This window comes from Suricata suricatta, chromosome 16 (genome assembly GCF_006229205.1).
Source record: "Suricata suricatta isolate VVHF042 chromosome 16, meerkat_22Aug2017_6uvM2_HiC, whole genome shotgun sequence".
Classification (NCBI taxonomy): Eukaryota; Metazoa; Chordata; class Mammalia; order Carnivora; family Herpestidae; genus Suricata; species Suricata suricatta.
The window spans coordinates 45,502,401-45,518,462 of NC_043715.1; the positions used below are offsets into that span (position 1 = coordinate 45,502,401).

Consider the following 16,062-nt stretch of genomic DNA (forward strand, 5'->3'; position numbering starts at 1 on the left):
CCCACAGAGCAATGACCCTAGGATTGCTGTGGCTTGTCTGGTAGCTTTCAGGTGGAGATGGGGAGAGAGAATGGGGCTTGGCACCTTGACCTTCCTTCACCTTCCTCATTTGATAATGTCTTTTTGGTAATAAATGCATCATGAGATGTATTCTAAAATGTTACCCATGTTCAAAAAGGTATTGGGACACCTGAATGCCCGTGTCCCCAGCACCCACCTTCGGGAACAGTATGTACCAGGTAGGACCCACTTTAAGCAGCAGCCTCAGACCATTCCCCTCCAGAGGTGACCATAATCCTGAATTCTTTTGTTTTGCCTAACTTTGTACTTTTACTACCTATTTATCTCTAAACGGTCGTTCTCCATCTCCATCTTTTGAAAGTTTACGTAAGCAGTATTAGACTTTCCCCCTCTTTTTAAAGAGATTAAAGATTATTTGGGGGGAGGCACAAGCGAGGGAAAGGATGGGGGCGGGAGGGGGGCGGACAGAGGATAGGAAGCTGGCTCTGTACTGACCGCAGTGAGCCTGAGGCAGGCAGCCCTGATTTCTGACCTGAGCTGAAGTCAGATGCTCAACTGAGCCACTCAGACTCTTCATAGGCTTTTTTTCCTTCCCTCTTAAAGTAAGGAGGGAGATTCATCGTGGCCACCCGTAGCCCCTGATTCATTGATTTCCGTCCCAAACAACCCTGACCCCAGGGAGCAGGCCGCCGTTCCTTTGGCTGAGCCCTTGGTGAAATGGCTGGCGTTCCAGACGCTTCCTCAGAAGGTCACCGGAGGAGGGGCAAGAAAGGGCCCGGAGGCCGGGAGAGAAGGCAGATTTGGCCCCCAAGATCCACGCGAGGGGAGGGAGAGTTTGGGAGGGCTGGCTTTCCACCCGCTTCATGGGCGGACCCCCTCGGGGCGAGACGAACTAGCTCGCGGCTTCAGGGTTCCTTCGTGGGGCCTCCGCTTTACCCTCGGGCACTGGGTGTCCTCCCCTCCCCCGGTGCTGCTGCGGAGCAGGGGAGCGCCCCACGGCCCGAGAGAGGCGTGAGAACAGCAGACTCCAGCCCGGCGGGCGCGCGAGCCGCCCTCCGCCCGAGGGCCTTTGTCTCTCTCGGGCTCCCGTCCGCTCGCCCCTCCTCCGCGCCCCCATTGGCCGGAACCCAGAAAGGAGGGCGTGAGTGGGTGGAGCCGCGTGGCGTCAGCGCAAGATGGCGGCCTCGGCGGCGCTGTTCCTGCGCTTGTGGAGCGAGCTCCGGCTGGGCGCCCGGGGGCTGTGCGCGAGGCTAGCGACGCCGCCCCCTCGGACCCCGGACCAGGTGAGCCGGCCCGGCGTGGTCCCCGAGCCCGGGAGCCCTTTCATGGAGTTCTGGGCGGGCCGCCGCCGCACGGGGGCTCTGGGACGCAGCACCTCAGGGTGCTGAATGGCACGCCGCCCGCGCTTTGGGGAGCTTCCCTGCCTCCCGGGGTGGGGAACGCTTGCGCCCCCGAGCTGGATGCTGTGGACTTAAGTGCGTCCTCAGAACACCGCCTCCTCTGGGCCCCACGTGGGAGCCAGGGGAGGGGAGGTCACCTGTTCCCCGTTTCAGTGACCGCTCTGGTAAGACTTGAGAGGGAGGGGCCCGGGATGCTGGGGTGCCAGTGTGGCCTTGAGGGTATTTTCCCCGCGCTGCTGCTGGTAGTGGTGATGTTTGCGCTTTTGATTCAACCTGCCTCTACGCTGACAGAGATCCAGCCGTTCTGACCTCCAGGTTAATCACTTTGTGCCCTTAAAACCCCGATTGCCCCTCCGCTCTCGCTTTCATCCCTTCCCTTCTATACCCTACTACTGTGAGCCCCGGGCATCCAGATATCTTCTCTACCCTCCCTATCCCCGTTTGTGTCCTTGATTGCCTTAATCCTGGCATCCCAGTGGCTTGCCAGGCTCCCTGATCTCGTTTCCCTGCCCCACGGCATCCTGGGCACCCGGCCTATCAACTCTTCAACCGCTGGGGCCTGGAACCGGGCAGTCTAGTTTTTAACTATTCTAAGAGACCCATTCTCATGGTGGCACCTCCAGAGAGACACGGCTCCCTGAGGCTATGTGGTTGCTGGCTTCCTGGCTTCTGACCTTGATTCTTCTCCAACCCGGGTGCCCGAATCATCCTGACGTTTCTTCTCTTTCAGCTAACCTACCTCCTTCTCAATTGCAGGCCACAGAGATTGGGAGCCGCTTGGGCACTAAGGCCCAGGCTCAGGGGCCACAGCAACAGCGAGGCACAGAGGGTCCCAGCTACGCCAAAAAAGTTGCACTCTGGCTTGCTGGGCTGCTGGGGGCCGGTGGGACTGTGAGCGTCATCTATATCTTCGGTGAGGGGCATATGCCTGTTCCCTAATTTTGTTCCGTTGGCCCCCTTTTCTGCAGAACCTTTTTCCTCGGAGGGTTTCACCCACATTCATCTCCTGGCTCCTCCCTCCCTAAGGCAACCAACTAGAACATCTGCCTTGGACATGGGAGAAGTGACCTTTCTTCTTCTACCCACACTGCTCAAGGCTCTACTCTTAGTTCTGCACTAGGATATAGAGAGTTAGATGGAAGAGGGGAAGATGAGGAAGGAGAGGCCCAGAGCAGCCTCCTAAGCAGCTTGTTTCCTTCAGCACCCAGCTCCAGCCCTCCCTCCGGTCCCTTCCTCCTTCAGAGACTGAGGAGGCCATGCCCCAGTGCCTCTTCTCTCAGAAACACAGGATCCTGACCCCCCAGACCCCCTTCTCTCTTGAGCTTAAGAGACTGTGCCTCTTCCCTCTTCCCTCAGACCCAGGAGTCCAGGCCCCCTGCCCTCTTCCTCCCTCAAGACCCAGGAGGCTGAGCCCCAATTTCACGCATTCCTCCCTGTCTTCCTTGCAGGAAACAACTCTGTGGATGAATCTGGTGCCAAGGTGAGATAGAGAGACACCCAGAGGCTCCGCTGGGTCCCATCCTGTGGGTCCTCTCCCCTTTGGACTCATTTCTGGTCTTGGGGGTGAGCCTCTCCCTCCCAGGGACCTTTGCCTACTCCCAAGGTCCTGGTGATTCCATTTTGGGGTTTGATGGGGTTCTGCCCCTGCCATCCCAAACCCTACATTTTTGTCTCTACCTTCCAGATTCCCGACGAATTCGACAATGGTGAGTAAAAGCACAGATTCTGAGGTCCCCTGAACCTCTCCACTCTGCCATTTGTAGGGATGTTGCCCTTCCCATCTGGTGCCTCCCTGCTCTTCCTTCTTCCACTGGGGGGTAGATTCAGCAGTTGGATGGCTTGGGGGGAGGGGCATTGCAAAGCCCCGGAGCAGATGGCCAGGGACAGATGGGGGAGGGGAGTCCACAGTGGGAACGCTTGGGAAGAGGGGGCTGTTTGCCACCAGACACATGGCTTCCTGTGCCTTAGATCCGAGGGTCTGCAGCCCTCAATCCCCTCCTCTTTATGACAGCCTCTTGTTCCCCCCCAGCCCCCCTCCCCATCGGGCTCCTCATTTCCAAAACAGTGTCTCTTTCCTCCCTTCCCCTTTTAGTTGACCAGCTTTTGGTGGAGAGTTTCTGACAAATTGGATAGTAGAGAGTAGTTGTCAGCTCTGTCACACTGGGCCCTTCACAGGAGAAAGATAGAATTGGTAGGTCCAGAAAGCCACCTGTTTGTGCTGGGGAAGCTTGCAAACCCACATGGTAATACACTGGTTATTTAAGCTGAGCAGGTGGGTGAGTATGATGTTTTAAGTGGGTAGTCTTCCTGGATTGAACAGATTAGCATATTGATTTAAATTGAGCAGGTGAATATGCATTGTGTGTGGTTATTAGCATAACTGGCTTCAGTATTTTTGTTTTCTTGCTTTTTTTTTAATGCTTATGTCTGAGAGAGAATGTGCGTGCACATGCACGTGAGCACGAGCAGGGGAGGGGCAGAGAGAGTGGGGGGTATAGAGGATCCGAAGCAGGGGAGGGGCTGACAGCAGTGAGCCTGATGCAGGGTTCAAACCCAGAATCCCTGAGATCATGACCTGAGCTGAAGTCAAATGCTCAACTGACCGAGCCACCCAGTATTTTGGTTTTGAAAAAGCAGGCACACGGATAGTGGTTTAACTAGAGTAAAAATACTGTCATAAAGCAGGCAATCATGTAAGTTTCCTTCTTTAAACCGGATTCAGTATATTCACTGAAACCAGGGCTTTTCGGGGCGCCTGGCTGGCTCAGTCAGAAGAGCATCAACTCTTGATCTTGGGGTCGTGAGTTCAAGCCCCATGTTGGGTGCGGAGAATACTTAAAAGTTTTTAAAAAATAATAAAAGTAATATACCAGGATTTTTTTTATTGGTACTTTGGAGCAGATAGTTCTTCATTGCGGGGAGTACTCTGTGCAGTGAAGGATGTTTCACATCGTCCTGGGCCTCTGTCTGCTAGATGCCCATATCTTGACAAGCACGTAGGTCTTCAGATGTGGCCTAAGTTCCCTGGAAAGTGGCGGACGAGATTGCTCCAAATTGAGAACCGTTGGGTTAACATACGTAGCTGTATGTGTACATTTAGTGTGGCTTCGGTAGGCTCAGTGTATTCCCTAAAAGCGGCATGTCTGGAAACCCAGTGGTTCAAAATAGACTCAACACCTACTGGCGTAATATCAGCACCGTTGTACGTGGGTTTTTGTTTTACCTAAAAGGAATGATCTTTATTTTAAGTTTATTTATTTTTATTTTGAGAGACCGACAGAGTGAGCAGGGGAGGGACAGAGAGGGAGCGAGAGAGAATTCCAAGAATTCCAATGCAGGGCTCAAACTCATGAACTGTGAGATCATGACCTGAGAGTCAGAGGCTTAACAGACTGAGCCACCCAGGTGCCCCGTTTGTGGGTTTGAAGGGGACAGCTGTATAAACATTCTGCTGGATGTTTGGGGCAGTGTGGGGGTGTAAGTATTCACCTTCAAATTGGGCAGGTGAATAAATGTATTTGTTCCTGCCTGGCGGTCGTGCCATTGCCTTCTACCTTCAGACTTAGAAATGAGCTTGTGGCGCCCAGGTGGGTGCACACACCTGTTTGTATCTGGTAGGGAAATAAGCGCCTGGTCTGTCCAGGAGGTGGAGCAGTGGCTCATCTCGGAATCCCTTTGTGCCCCGGTGTCCTCCTAGATCCAATTCTGATACAGCAGTTGCGCCGGACATACAAATATTTCAAAGACTATAGACAGGTGAGCAGGAGTCCTGGGCCCAGTCCCCATCCCGCCAGCAGCGGCCCCGGCCTCCTTGTCTGAGTGTTCCCATCTGTCCCTCTTCCACAGATGATCATCGAGCCCACCAGTCCCTGCCTCCTCCCCGACCCTCTGAAGGAGCCGTACTACCAGCCACCCTACACGCTGGTCTTGGAACTAACTGGCGTCCTCCTGCACCCTGAGTGGTCGGTGTGTCCTGGGGAAGGCAGCGGGTTGGGGCCACTAGACAGACAGGGGTGGCTGCATTGGGATGACGTGGTTAAGGCGCGGCGACTCGGGCCGGCTCCACTGTCACCAGGGGAGAAGGCGTCACTCGCAGTGCCTCGCCCTTCTCCGCTGCGAGAGTCCCCACCCTGCAGGTTGTTGTGAATGTGCTTTGGCACCCAGTGTGGGCTACAGCCTCCAGGGCCCCCAAGAGCTACAGAGATGGGGGAGAGCCCTGCAGTTCTGGGAATCCCCCTGGGCTGGGGCTATATCCTGTGGGGGGGCTTCTGGGTCTTGGGGTTTCACTGTCCTCACTGCCTCCCCAGCTGGCCACTGGCTGGAGGTTTAAGAAGCGTCCGGGCATCGAGACCTTATTCCAGCAGCTCGCCCCTTTGTATGAAATCGTCATCTTTACATCAGAGACCGGCATGGTGAGGCCCCAGGACAGGGAGGGCTGGTCAGCGACGCGGGAGACAGAGTCGGCGGGGGGGGGGGGGGGGGGGGGGGGGGGGGGGGGGGGGGGGGGGGGGGGGGGGGGGGGGGGGGGGGGGGGGGTGTCAGGGCTCAGTCAGACCTCGTTCTCCTTCCCACCCTACCCCCAGACTGCATTCCCACTCATCGACAGCGTGGACCCCCATGGCTTCATCTCCTATCGCCTGTTCCGGGACGCCACAAGATACATGGATGGGCACCATGTGAAGGTGCCCTGTGGGGGCTGGGGGCGGGCCCCTGGGACTTGGTAGGGGGCTGGCACGTCCTAAAGGAGGCAGGTCCCAGCTCCAACCCTGCCTCAATCCTGCATCTGCCCCAGGTCTGATTCTGACAGGACTTCAGCTCACCCCCCACCCCACCCCCGGCATGGGCTGGGCCTCTAGGCTCTTCGCCCTTCCCCGAGTCTGGGAATGGGACTGGGGGGAGATAGGGCCTCTCCAAAGAAGACAGTTGCGGGTAATGCAGAGACACGGGATTTGGAGGCTGTCTCCCATGTCTGCATCCAGAATCTCGTGTTTTCGGGGACTGTGGAATTAGACACGAACATCACATGAGACTCGGCCTTGTTTGCACTTCTAGGACATTTCGTGTCTAAACCGGGACCCTGCCCGGGTGGTAGTCGTGGACTGCAAGAAGGAAGCCTTCCGCCTACAGCCCTACAATGGCGTTGCCCTGCGGCCCTGGGATGGCAACTCTGACGACCGGGTCCTGTTGGACCTGTCTGCCTTCCTCAAGAGTGAGGCTGACCCCTGACCGCCTGGCCTCTGATCCTGGAGTCCATGACTCTCAAGAGGACTGATAGATGCCTAATTCTGGCTTTTATTTCTTTATTTTGTTGCGTAACATTGGATATATTTGAGGTGTGGGAGGTTCACGAGCACCTTGCAGTCTTTCAAAGCATCTGAAAATGTTTAGGGGTGCTCTGGAATGTTTAGGGGATGCTTGGGGATGTTCGAGGGAGCCCTCTTAGAGTGTTGAGAGATGGTCCAGGTGGCCCTGGTCTTTATCCTTGCGGGCCCTCCTTCCCCGCGGCCTGCCTGGCTGAGCCCTGCCCGCTGTGCCCACAGCCATCGCACTGAACCGGGTGGAGGACGTCCGGACTGTGCTAGAGCATTACGCCCTGGAGGACGACCCCCTGGAGGCCTTCAAACAGCGGCAGAGCCGGCTAGAGCAGGTGGGCGCTCCCGTCTCGTCACGGCAGGTCCCAGAGCTCCCGGGGAGGAGCTGTGGAGCGCCTCCTCCCTGCCTTGGCCTTGAGAGAGGACCTTGTCGCCACACGACCTGTCTGGGAGGGCTGTTGTCCCAGGGGAGGGGCTGGTCGATTCCACAGCCACTTGACAACAGGAGGCTGGAAACAAACGCCAAGCGTGGTTCTTGGGAGAGGGGCAGTTCGTGATAGTTCTGAGCAGATCTGGGGGCCCAGGTTTGGTGTGGACAGAGGGGATGAGTCAAGCTTGGGGAGAGGGATCCCCAGACATTTGGCCCAAGGGACTCGGCAAGGCATTCTGGTGGGGTTGGTCTGATTCTGGGCATTTGGAAGTGGGGCTAAGAATACAAATGGAGTCTGGGAAAAAGATTCTCAGGGATCTAGATGGAAGTTGACCAGATTTGGGGTGGGGCGCCCAGGAGTAGAGTTGGAGTCCCTGAGTGCCCAAAGGCCGAGGCCCTGGAGATTCGGGCCTGGGGTCCCCCAACATCCAGCTCAGCCTGCGGAGGGCTGAGCCCTGGGGGCCCGGGAAGCAGGACAGTGCAATATGGTGAGGGCCAAGGGTCCTGGCAGCCTCCAGGTTAGGATACAGAGGATCTGGGACAGGTTGCCAGGGCTCAGGGGAGGGGTTCCTGGGATCTGGGGAAGGCGATCACGACAGTACCTGCGATTTGAGTCCGGGCCGGTGTTCTAGGTGGTTGGGGAAGGGGTCTGGGCTGGCAGAGGTTTAAGGAAGGTGGCCGTGCGGCTGGAGGAGTCTGGGAGGACACTGCCGGACCCAGACTGACCCTCCTCTCTGTTCTCACCCCAGGAGGAACAGCAGCGCCTGGCCGAGCTCTCCAAATCCAGCAAGCAGAGCCTCTTCTTCGGCTCCCTGACCAACCGCCTGTGGCCTCGCTCTAAACAGCCCTGACGTCGGAGCCTCGTCAGACCCCCTGCCTAGGTCCTGGGCCCCAGGCCCTCGTGCCCCCAGACCGTGGCTTGGGCAGCCACATCCAATAAAGTCCATCCCAGGTGCCACAGCCCTGTGTCCCGAGAGTCTTCTGATGGGGGCATCAGGGTGAGGTCCGGGACCCTTGGGTCACCGTCACATGGTGGCTGATCGGCTGCAGAGCACAGAGTAGGTTCTTTGGTGGATCAGGAATGCTTGAGAACCTTGGCCTGGGAATCTGAAAACCTGGGTCCCTCTGGCTGTGTTTTCCCATGTGCTGTGTGACCCACAAAAAGTGTGTCTCCCTCTTTGGCCCCAGGTTCCTCATCTGTGGAAAAGGGAAGAGAGGGCAGCACCGGGGCTGTAGAGACAGGTCGAGGCCAGGCCGCTGCGTGCATGTGCCCGGAGCGGGCTCTGCCCCTCCCGTCCGGCTGCCGTTCCCTCTGCCATCTGCGGCCCTCGGGGGAGGTGGGCCTGGAGCTGCTAGAACTGCTTTCTTAATAGAAGCCAGAAGTTGGGCACCTGGGTGGGTCAGTCTGTTAAGGAGCCAACTCTTGATTCCAGCTCAGGTCATGAGCTCAGGGTGATGAGATCAAGCCCCGTGTCAGGTTCTGTGCGGACTCGGAACCTGCGTAAGATCCTCTCCCTCTGCCTCTGCCTCTCTCCTGCGTGCGCACTTGCACTCTCTCTCCAAAAAAAAAGAAACCAGAAATTGGGGTTTTTTCTCCCTAAATGTTTGAGAGTGAGCGCACATGAGCAGGGGAGGGGCAGAAAGAGGGAGAGAGAAGCCCAAGCTGGCTCCGTGCTGGGGGGGGGGGGGGGGGGGGGGGCCCACGTGGGGCTCAGACTCAAGAACCATGAGCTCATGACCTGAGCCGAAATCAGGAGTCTGACGCTTCACCCACTGAGCCGCCCAGGCGCCCCCAGTTCTCCCAGCTGACCCCTAACTGGGATGGGCAGACTGTGTAGTCCTCTGTGGTGGGGCTCTCTGCGATGCCTCCCCTGGGGTCCGGTCCTGCACGGCCTGCGGGCCAGCCAGTGGCCGTGCAGAGCTGAGCGATCCCCGAAATGTGAGGGGAGGAACTGAGGAGTGGAGTTTCCGCTCGTTTCATTTGCATCTAAGCAGCCACATGTGGCCCGTGGCCCCTGCAGCACACAGTGCAGTTGTGTGTCCTTCCACAGTGTGCGTCCCAGACTCCCACGTCCAAGGCCCAGCGTCACCAGTTCCTGCCTCGTGTGGTCTCGGGCGGGTTACTTCACCTCGACTGCCTGTCTCCCTCCGTAAAGATAACAGTACCTACCTCTAGGCCGGGCTTGAGGGCTGAGCGAGGCGCCCCCGCCCAGGCACTCTGCTGGGGGCCCCACCCCTTGGGCTAGGCATCTCTGTGCCTCTACTTTTTCATCTCTTAGATGAGGGGTGGGGGCGATAGTAGGAGCATCCAGCCGATGTGAGGCGCCAACAGGACATCATGCACTCAGGATGCACGGGGCTTCCCAGGTGCCCGTGCTGGCTCTGCACAGATGGCCGAGCCTGGGCCGATCTGGGGGTGCCCAGCCGCTCTGTCGCAGCCTCTCCTCCAGCCAGCATTTAGTGGTTGTACCTGTTAAGTATTTTATTTTTATTCTTTTTAATGTTTTACATTTATTTATTTTTGAGAGACCGGGAGAGGCAGAGCACAAGTGGGGGAGGGGCAGCGAGCGATGGAGACCCAGAATCTGAAGCCGACTCCACGTTCTTAGCTGTCAGCACAGAGCCTGACTCGGGACTCAAACCCACAACTGTGAGATCATGACCTCAGCCGCAGTCGGTCACTTAACCAACTCAGCCACCCAGGTGCCCCAAATATAGGTTTTTTTTAAAGCCTCACAGCTGTCTACAAAGAAGTATTAAAATTTGTGTGACCCCCTCCCTGCCCCAGGGTATACTGTCTGTAACCCCAGCAAGGTCTCAAGGGTCCTGGTTTACTCGTTCATAAGAGGTCAAGAGTAGTACCTTCCTCACTCACTCACTTAGGCCGCAAGCGTCTTTTTTTTTTAATGTTTTATTTTTTTGAAAGAGAGAGACTGAGCAGGGGAGGGTCAGAGAGAGGCAGACACAGAATCCGAAGACAGGCTCCAGGCTCTGAGCTGTCAGCACAGAGCCTGACACGGGGCTTGAACCATGAGCATGAGATCCTGACCTGAGCCGAAGCCGGACACTCAACTGACTGAGCCACCCAGGTGCCCCTCAGCAAATATTTCTTCAGTGCTGACTGCCCAGCCTCGGTCTAGACACCAGGGTCCCTCAGCGAGCAAGTCAGTCCTAGAGCTCTCCCCTCATGGACATGTTCTCCCCGAGGAGAAAATGGTCAGATATTTCTCAAGGTAATAAATGCATAAAGAAAAATGTGGGAGGTTGGTATGTTAAGGAGATAGAGTGATTTGGGGACTTGAGGTGCTGTTTTGTTATTTTTTAAAAATGTTTGTCGTTTTGAGCGAGTATGTGAGCCCATGAGTGGAGGAGAGAGTGGGGGAATCCCAAGCAGGCTCCGCACTGTCAGCCCAGAGCCCAGTGTGGGGCTCAGACCCACAAACCATGAGATCATGACCGGAAATGAAGTCAGATGCTTAACAACTGAGCCACTCAGGGGCCCCTATTTTTATTTTTTAATGTTTATTTTTTTGAGAGTGAGCACACATAGGGGAGAGGCAGAGAGAGAGAAGGAGACAGAGAATCCAAAGCAGGCTCAACGCTCCAAGCTGTTAGCACAGAGCCTGACTCAGGGCTGGAACTCATGAACTGTGAGATTGTGACCTGCGCTGAAGTTGGACACTTAACCAATTGAGCCACCCAGGTGCCCCTGAGGTGCTGTTTTGGATCGAATGGAACAGTCAAGGAGGGCCTCTTGGGAAGGTCTTTCTGACAGACCGTAACGAAATGAGAAAAGCCAGGGGGTGGGGCGCCCGGGTGGCTCAGTCAGTTAAGTGTCCAACTTTGGCTCAGGTCATGATCTCACGGTTCATGGGTTTGAGCCCCGTGTCGGGCTCTGTCCTGACAGCTCAGAGCCTGGAGCCTGCTTCGATTCTGTGTCTCCCTCTCTCTCCCCTCCCCTGATCACACTGTATCTCTCTGTCTCTCAAAAATAAATAAATGTTAAAAAAAAAAAAAAACCATGGGGATATCTGGGTGTGTCAGGCAGTCACCTCAGGGCCTTTGCACTTGCTGTACCCTCTGCCAGGAATATTTCCCCCCGACCCCCCACCTTATGTCTTTGCTGAGATGTAACCTCAGCATGGCCTGTGGGGCCCTAAGGTTGGCAAGTAAGGGAAAGTTCTGAATAGCCAGAGACTCATGGAAATCTCTTAAAGTATACTTTGCACACAGATATGACAGAATTCACCTGAAATGCCATCCTGTCTGGCACAAACCTTCAATAAAGCCTGGTTATTTTTATGATCTTTAACATGAGATATCTCAGACCTGTAATCTGTTATCTTCCCAAGTTATTATCCAGGACAGGAATCTGCCTTCTCCCACAGCAGTTTCTAAAGACTGTCCAAATTCCATTTGAATGTCTCCTGTGATGGGAGGCTCACTCCTCCACCTACCCCAGTACAGAGTCTAATTTGCCTCCCAGTAATTGGTCCATGAGGTCTGGTCTACACTTGGGGCTACAGAGCCAGTCTGAGTAGGGGGAGGGGATGTGGAAGGAGGGCCTCCAATGTCAACCACAGACTCTAGTGTATTTTGAAGGCACTAGAGAGTACACAGGAGCCTGCAGGGAGAAGGACATGGTCAGATTTGCACTTGGACCCCCTGGGCCAGAGTGGTCCCAGGCGGGAGAGAGCAATCGGGGGGGGGGGGGGGGGGGGGGGGGGGGGCTGTGTGGTCCTTGCTCACAATCCTTCCATGACCCCAAGCCTCAGGATTGAGAGGAGAAACATTTTTTAAACATTTTATTTTTAATCCCTATCTACATCCAACGTGGGGCTCGAACTCACCATTATAAGATCAAGAGTGGACGGTTCCACTGACTGATCCAGCCAGGCGCCCCTAACGAAGAAACTCTTTCATTGAACTCTTCTCCGTTAAAAATCGCTGAGGGCTTTTGTGTGCCAGGTTTTGCTCGCCTATGCTTTGTTGATCATCCCATCTTCTCTAAAAGAAAAAATACGTTTGTAAATTGAACCTGTATTTCCCCGTATAACTGTTAGCCTCTAAGTATTAAAATGTTTTATTTTGGGGCAAAAAAGGGCTTTGACTCAGCACCTGGCACGGGGCGATTATAACGAGAAGCCAGAGCATCTGCTGTTAACTGGGCTTCCCTTGCCGTGGTCCGCGAATACTAAGGGGCTTCTGGAGGGCCCGGGGGTGCCCCCTCCCCCCATTGTGAGGGAACGGGTCCCTGATCTGTGAAGACGGCATTTCCTGCCCATTTGCTCCTCACACCTTCCGGCGGCCAAACGGGCAGCCCAGCTGGGGCCCCAAGGGGGAGGGGCGCGGCCGGCAGATGGCGACATTTACATACAGCTGGACCCCCTCGGAGGCGGGGGGCTCCTCTCCCCGGCGTCTGGTGCATCCCTGAAGCGGGCTTGGAAGGGTGGCTTTTGTCTCCGGGCGGGGAACACATACACACGCATGTACACACACATGGGGTCCACAAAGAACCCCGGGTCTTCATCGTATCCACGCATGGCTACACCCATGGACTTCCCACACCTAATTTCTTTCACACAGGGACGCTCGGTTATTCACAGCTTACGAAGACCCTACCACACACGCACGCGCAAACACACACAGCCACCCAGGGGTACTTGTACAGACCACAAAGTTAAGGGTTCATATGCCTATGCACAGTGGTCCAGGATCTCACATTTACTCGGTTAAAGACGCAGAGAAGCATCCACAACAGCCACACCATCTCAAGAAGCCACACAATCATGAAATCATGTACACCCCTATTTTCCCACGCAGGCGCACCCGCGCGCGCGCGCACACACACACCACAGAATCGTAGAATTACAACCTCACAAACTGTCTTCACCATGTACAATTTTTGGCACACAATCACAAAGTCACGTACAGCCTCCATCCAGGAGCTCCCGCCCACACCACACACACACACAGAACCTTAAAATCATATCTAACTTTACACACTGACTTAACCTAACCCCACATCTTTCTCAGCCACACACAAAGTCGTGCCCACAACCACACGCAAGATCACACACTCACTACATTGCCTGTGCCCGTATCACGATCTCAAGGTTGCTCCAGCAAGCTCCCCTTCCCCGGCGACCTCCTCCCCTAGGATCTCTAGGAGCCGGGCTGCTGCCTGAAGGGGCGGAGCCGTCCCCTCTGATATAAGGCCCGGGAGCCCGCAGCTGCGGCTCCCAGCACCCCCGAAAGGCCATGGTCAGCCCGCAGATGCCCCGGCTCCTGTCCTGGACGCTGATCCTGGCGCTTCTTTTCCTTCCCCAGGTCAGAGCAGGAATAGAAAGGGGTGGATGGAAAGGGGTGCGATGCTGGGGTCGTGGGGAGGGGGCGCGGAGTAGATGGGATGTCTGGGCCCCCACGCACCTTCACCCAGTACTCTTTTCTGGCCCCAGGCACGCCCGGCAGGCGTCTTTGAGCTGCAGATCCACTCTTTCGGGCCGGGGCCAGGCCCGGGCGCCCCGCGGTCCCCCTGCAGCGCCCAGGGCCCGTGCCGCCTCTTCTTTAGGGTCTGCCTGAAGCCAGGGGTCTCCGAAGAGGCCGCCGAATCTCCGTGCGCCCTGGGCGCCGCGCTGAGTGCGCGCGGGCCGGTCTACACCCAGCAGCCCGGAGCGCCGGCACCTGACCTGCCGCTGCCGGATGGCTTCATGCGCGTGCCCTTCCGGGAAGCCTGGCCGGTGAGAACCCACCCCAGGGCACTCCTCCCACCCCGCCCTGTACTGGGGGCCTCACTCCAACCTCTGCCTTCTGCCTTCCAACTTCCAAGACCTCAACCTTGCCCCCTAGGGACCTCAGGTTCCCAGACCAGTAACTATCATCTGGAACCCCACATTCTAAGACTCATAAATCCTACTCACAGGGTCCTGGAAATTTCTGACTCCAGCTTCCTCCATGGGGATCCCAAATGTTCTGATCCCCCTCGCCCTGCATGCTGGGGACTCCCAATTTCCCAGAACCCCAAACTCACCCTCTGTAAATCCTAAATTCACAGAACACCACCTCTGTTCCTTGGGGATCCCTAAACACTTGAATCCTTATCTTTATCTCTAAATCTCCCTGCACTTAGGAACCTCTCCCTATGCTGTCTTTGGGACCCCAATCTCCTCTCACTTTATCCCTTCTCAGATCTTCCAGTTGGGGCCCATATTCATGAATTTGCCCTCCAAAATCCTATCTCCCATCCCGCAGCCCCAAAAGCGGAGAGGTGAACAGACCTGTATTTGAATTCTAGACCCTTGTCCATTTGGCAAGGTGACTTTCTCTTTTGCAGCCTCAGTTTCCTCATCTCTAACACGGGATCATCAGGACCTCATAAGGGTCCCTTTGGAGGGCTTCAACTAGGCATCTCCAGTCTAGTGTTTACCCACAGCAAATGCTCAATAAAGGAAGCCCAAACTGTCATTCCTTCCCTGGGCCAGTCCCTCTCAGAACTGTCCCTTGTCTGCCTGCTCCCTGGAATGACCATCCCCCCCTAAAATCTGGCCTTCATCAAGCTCCCAGCCTAACCACCATCTTCCATTCTTTCCTCCTTCCTCCACCCAACCAGGGCACCTTCTCTCTCACCATCGAAACCTGGAGAGAGGAGCTGGAACAGATTGGCGGTGAGTGTCTGCAGTCATCAGCCTGCAGTGTAGAGTGTGGGGGCTCCAGGGAGCTGGGCCCAATGTAAGTTCCAGGATAGTGACATGGGTCTGTCTGTAGGGTGGAGCGTTCACAGCATCGCCAGACCCAGGATGTCCCCACAGCTCCCAGAGTGTGGTGCTGGGTGTTAGCAGCCCCCGGGGCCCGTGGCATGTCCGTGTAGAAATGTCCTGGTTCTGGATGTAGGAGTCTCTGGCCGGATACCAGGAGAAGTGGGCCAGAGGGAAGGGCTCATACTATCTTGGAATCGAAGCCACCAGAACAGGATAAAGCATCTCACAGTTCTGCATTATCACCATCTGAATTTGATAACCCCGGGGTACAAAATGGGTTACTTCCGGTTCTTCTATTCAGAGCTCTGTCGTTGTGTCCATATAGAGGTACCAGGAGTCCTAATGGGATGTTACAGTTTCACCAGAGATAATGTTCAGCGAAGGTTTCAGGGAGGGATCTGGTGATTTTTATCTCCAATTTGAGGGAATTTGGGTGCCATGTTAAGGCCCACAGTGGCGGTGTACTGTCACGGTGTAGATACGGAAAGCTCCTGTGGCGTAATGTCGGGGCGTTGAGTTTTTTGCTGGGGAGAAAATGCCACTGTCTCGGTATCCTGAGGCTTTAGGGAATAAGGGTCGTTTATGGTCTAGCAATTGGGATCTCTGTCACCATTTTGTTCTAGGAAGACCCTGAGACAATTTAGGGGTGTTACGACTTCAAAAGACCTGGCGTTGCCCCTTGGCCATATAGAGCTAGCAGATGTTACAGGGCATTTAGAGATCTCGTTACTGCCTTAGTATACAAAGATTCTGGGGCAAAATATTGGGGTAATTCGGCTTCTATGGAAGAACTGTTACCGTGATGGTCATAGAATACTCATGGGATCGCGACATCAAAGGTCCCAGGGCACAGTATAGGAGTTTACAGCTAAAGGTTGAACTGCCATTCTCAGGGCTCTCAAAGGGGCAGAGAGAGTGCAAGCTCCATCGGTAAGGCCAGTTTGAGTCGGGTTGGGTCCGGATCGCCCACCCCAGCGCGGCTTCCTTCTCCCCGCAGGGCCGGCCTGGAGCCTGCTGGCGCGCGTGGCCGGCCGGCGCCGCCTAGCGGCAGGGGCCCCGTGGGCCCGGGATGTGCAGCGCGCAGGCGCCTGGGAACTGCGTTTCTCCTACCGCGCTCGCTGCGAGCCGCCCGCCGTCGGGGC

At 55.9% G+C, this 16,062-nt stretch overlaps 2 protein-coding genes across 2 annotated transcripts in view; both read left to right on the plus strand.

The window, feature by feature from the left end:
* The first annotated feature begins 1,168 nt into the window (after window positions 1–1,168).
* On the plus strand, window positions 1,169–8,123 carry TIMM50 (translocase of inner mitochondrial membrane 50). Its single transcript, XM_029926107.1, has 11 exons — window positions 1,169–1,304; window positions 2,178–2,334; window positions 2,870–2,901; window positions 3,106–3,127; window positions 5,119–5,177; window positions 5,268–5,387; window positions 5,729–5,833; window positions 6,005–6,103; window positions 6,474–6,630; window positions 6,962–7,068; window positions 7,913–8,123. The coding sequence occupies exons 1-11, from the start codon at window positions 1,197–1,199 to the stop codon at window positions 8,012–8,014; spliced, it is 1,068 nt and encodes a 355-aa protein (XP_029781967.1). The 5' UTR covers window positions 1,169–1,196; the 3' UTR covers window positions 8,015–8,123.
* A 5,301-nt stretch (window positions 8,124–13,424) lies between these two features.
* DLL3 (delta like canonical Notch ligand 3) overlaps window positions 13,425–16,062 on the plus strand; it is a 6,897-nt gene continuing 4,259 nt past the window's right edge. Inside the window, exons 1-4 of the mRNA XM_029925524.1 lie at window positions 13,425–13,493; window positions 13,622–13,903; window positions 14,773–14,827; window positions 15,918–16,047. Of these exons, the coding sequence (XP_029781384.1) occupies window positions 13,425–13,493; window positions 13,622–13,903; window positions 14,773–14,827; window positions 15,918–16,047 (536 nt within the window). The remainder of the gene's footprint in view (window positions 13,494–13,621; window positions 13,904–14,772; window positions 14,828–15,917; window positions 16,048–16,062) is intronic.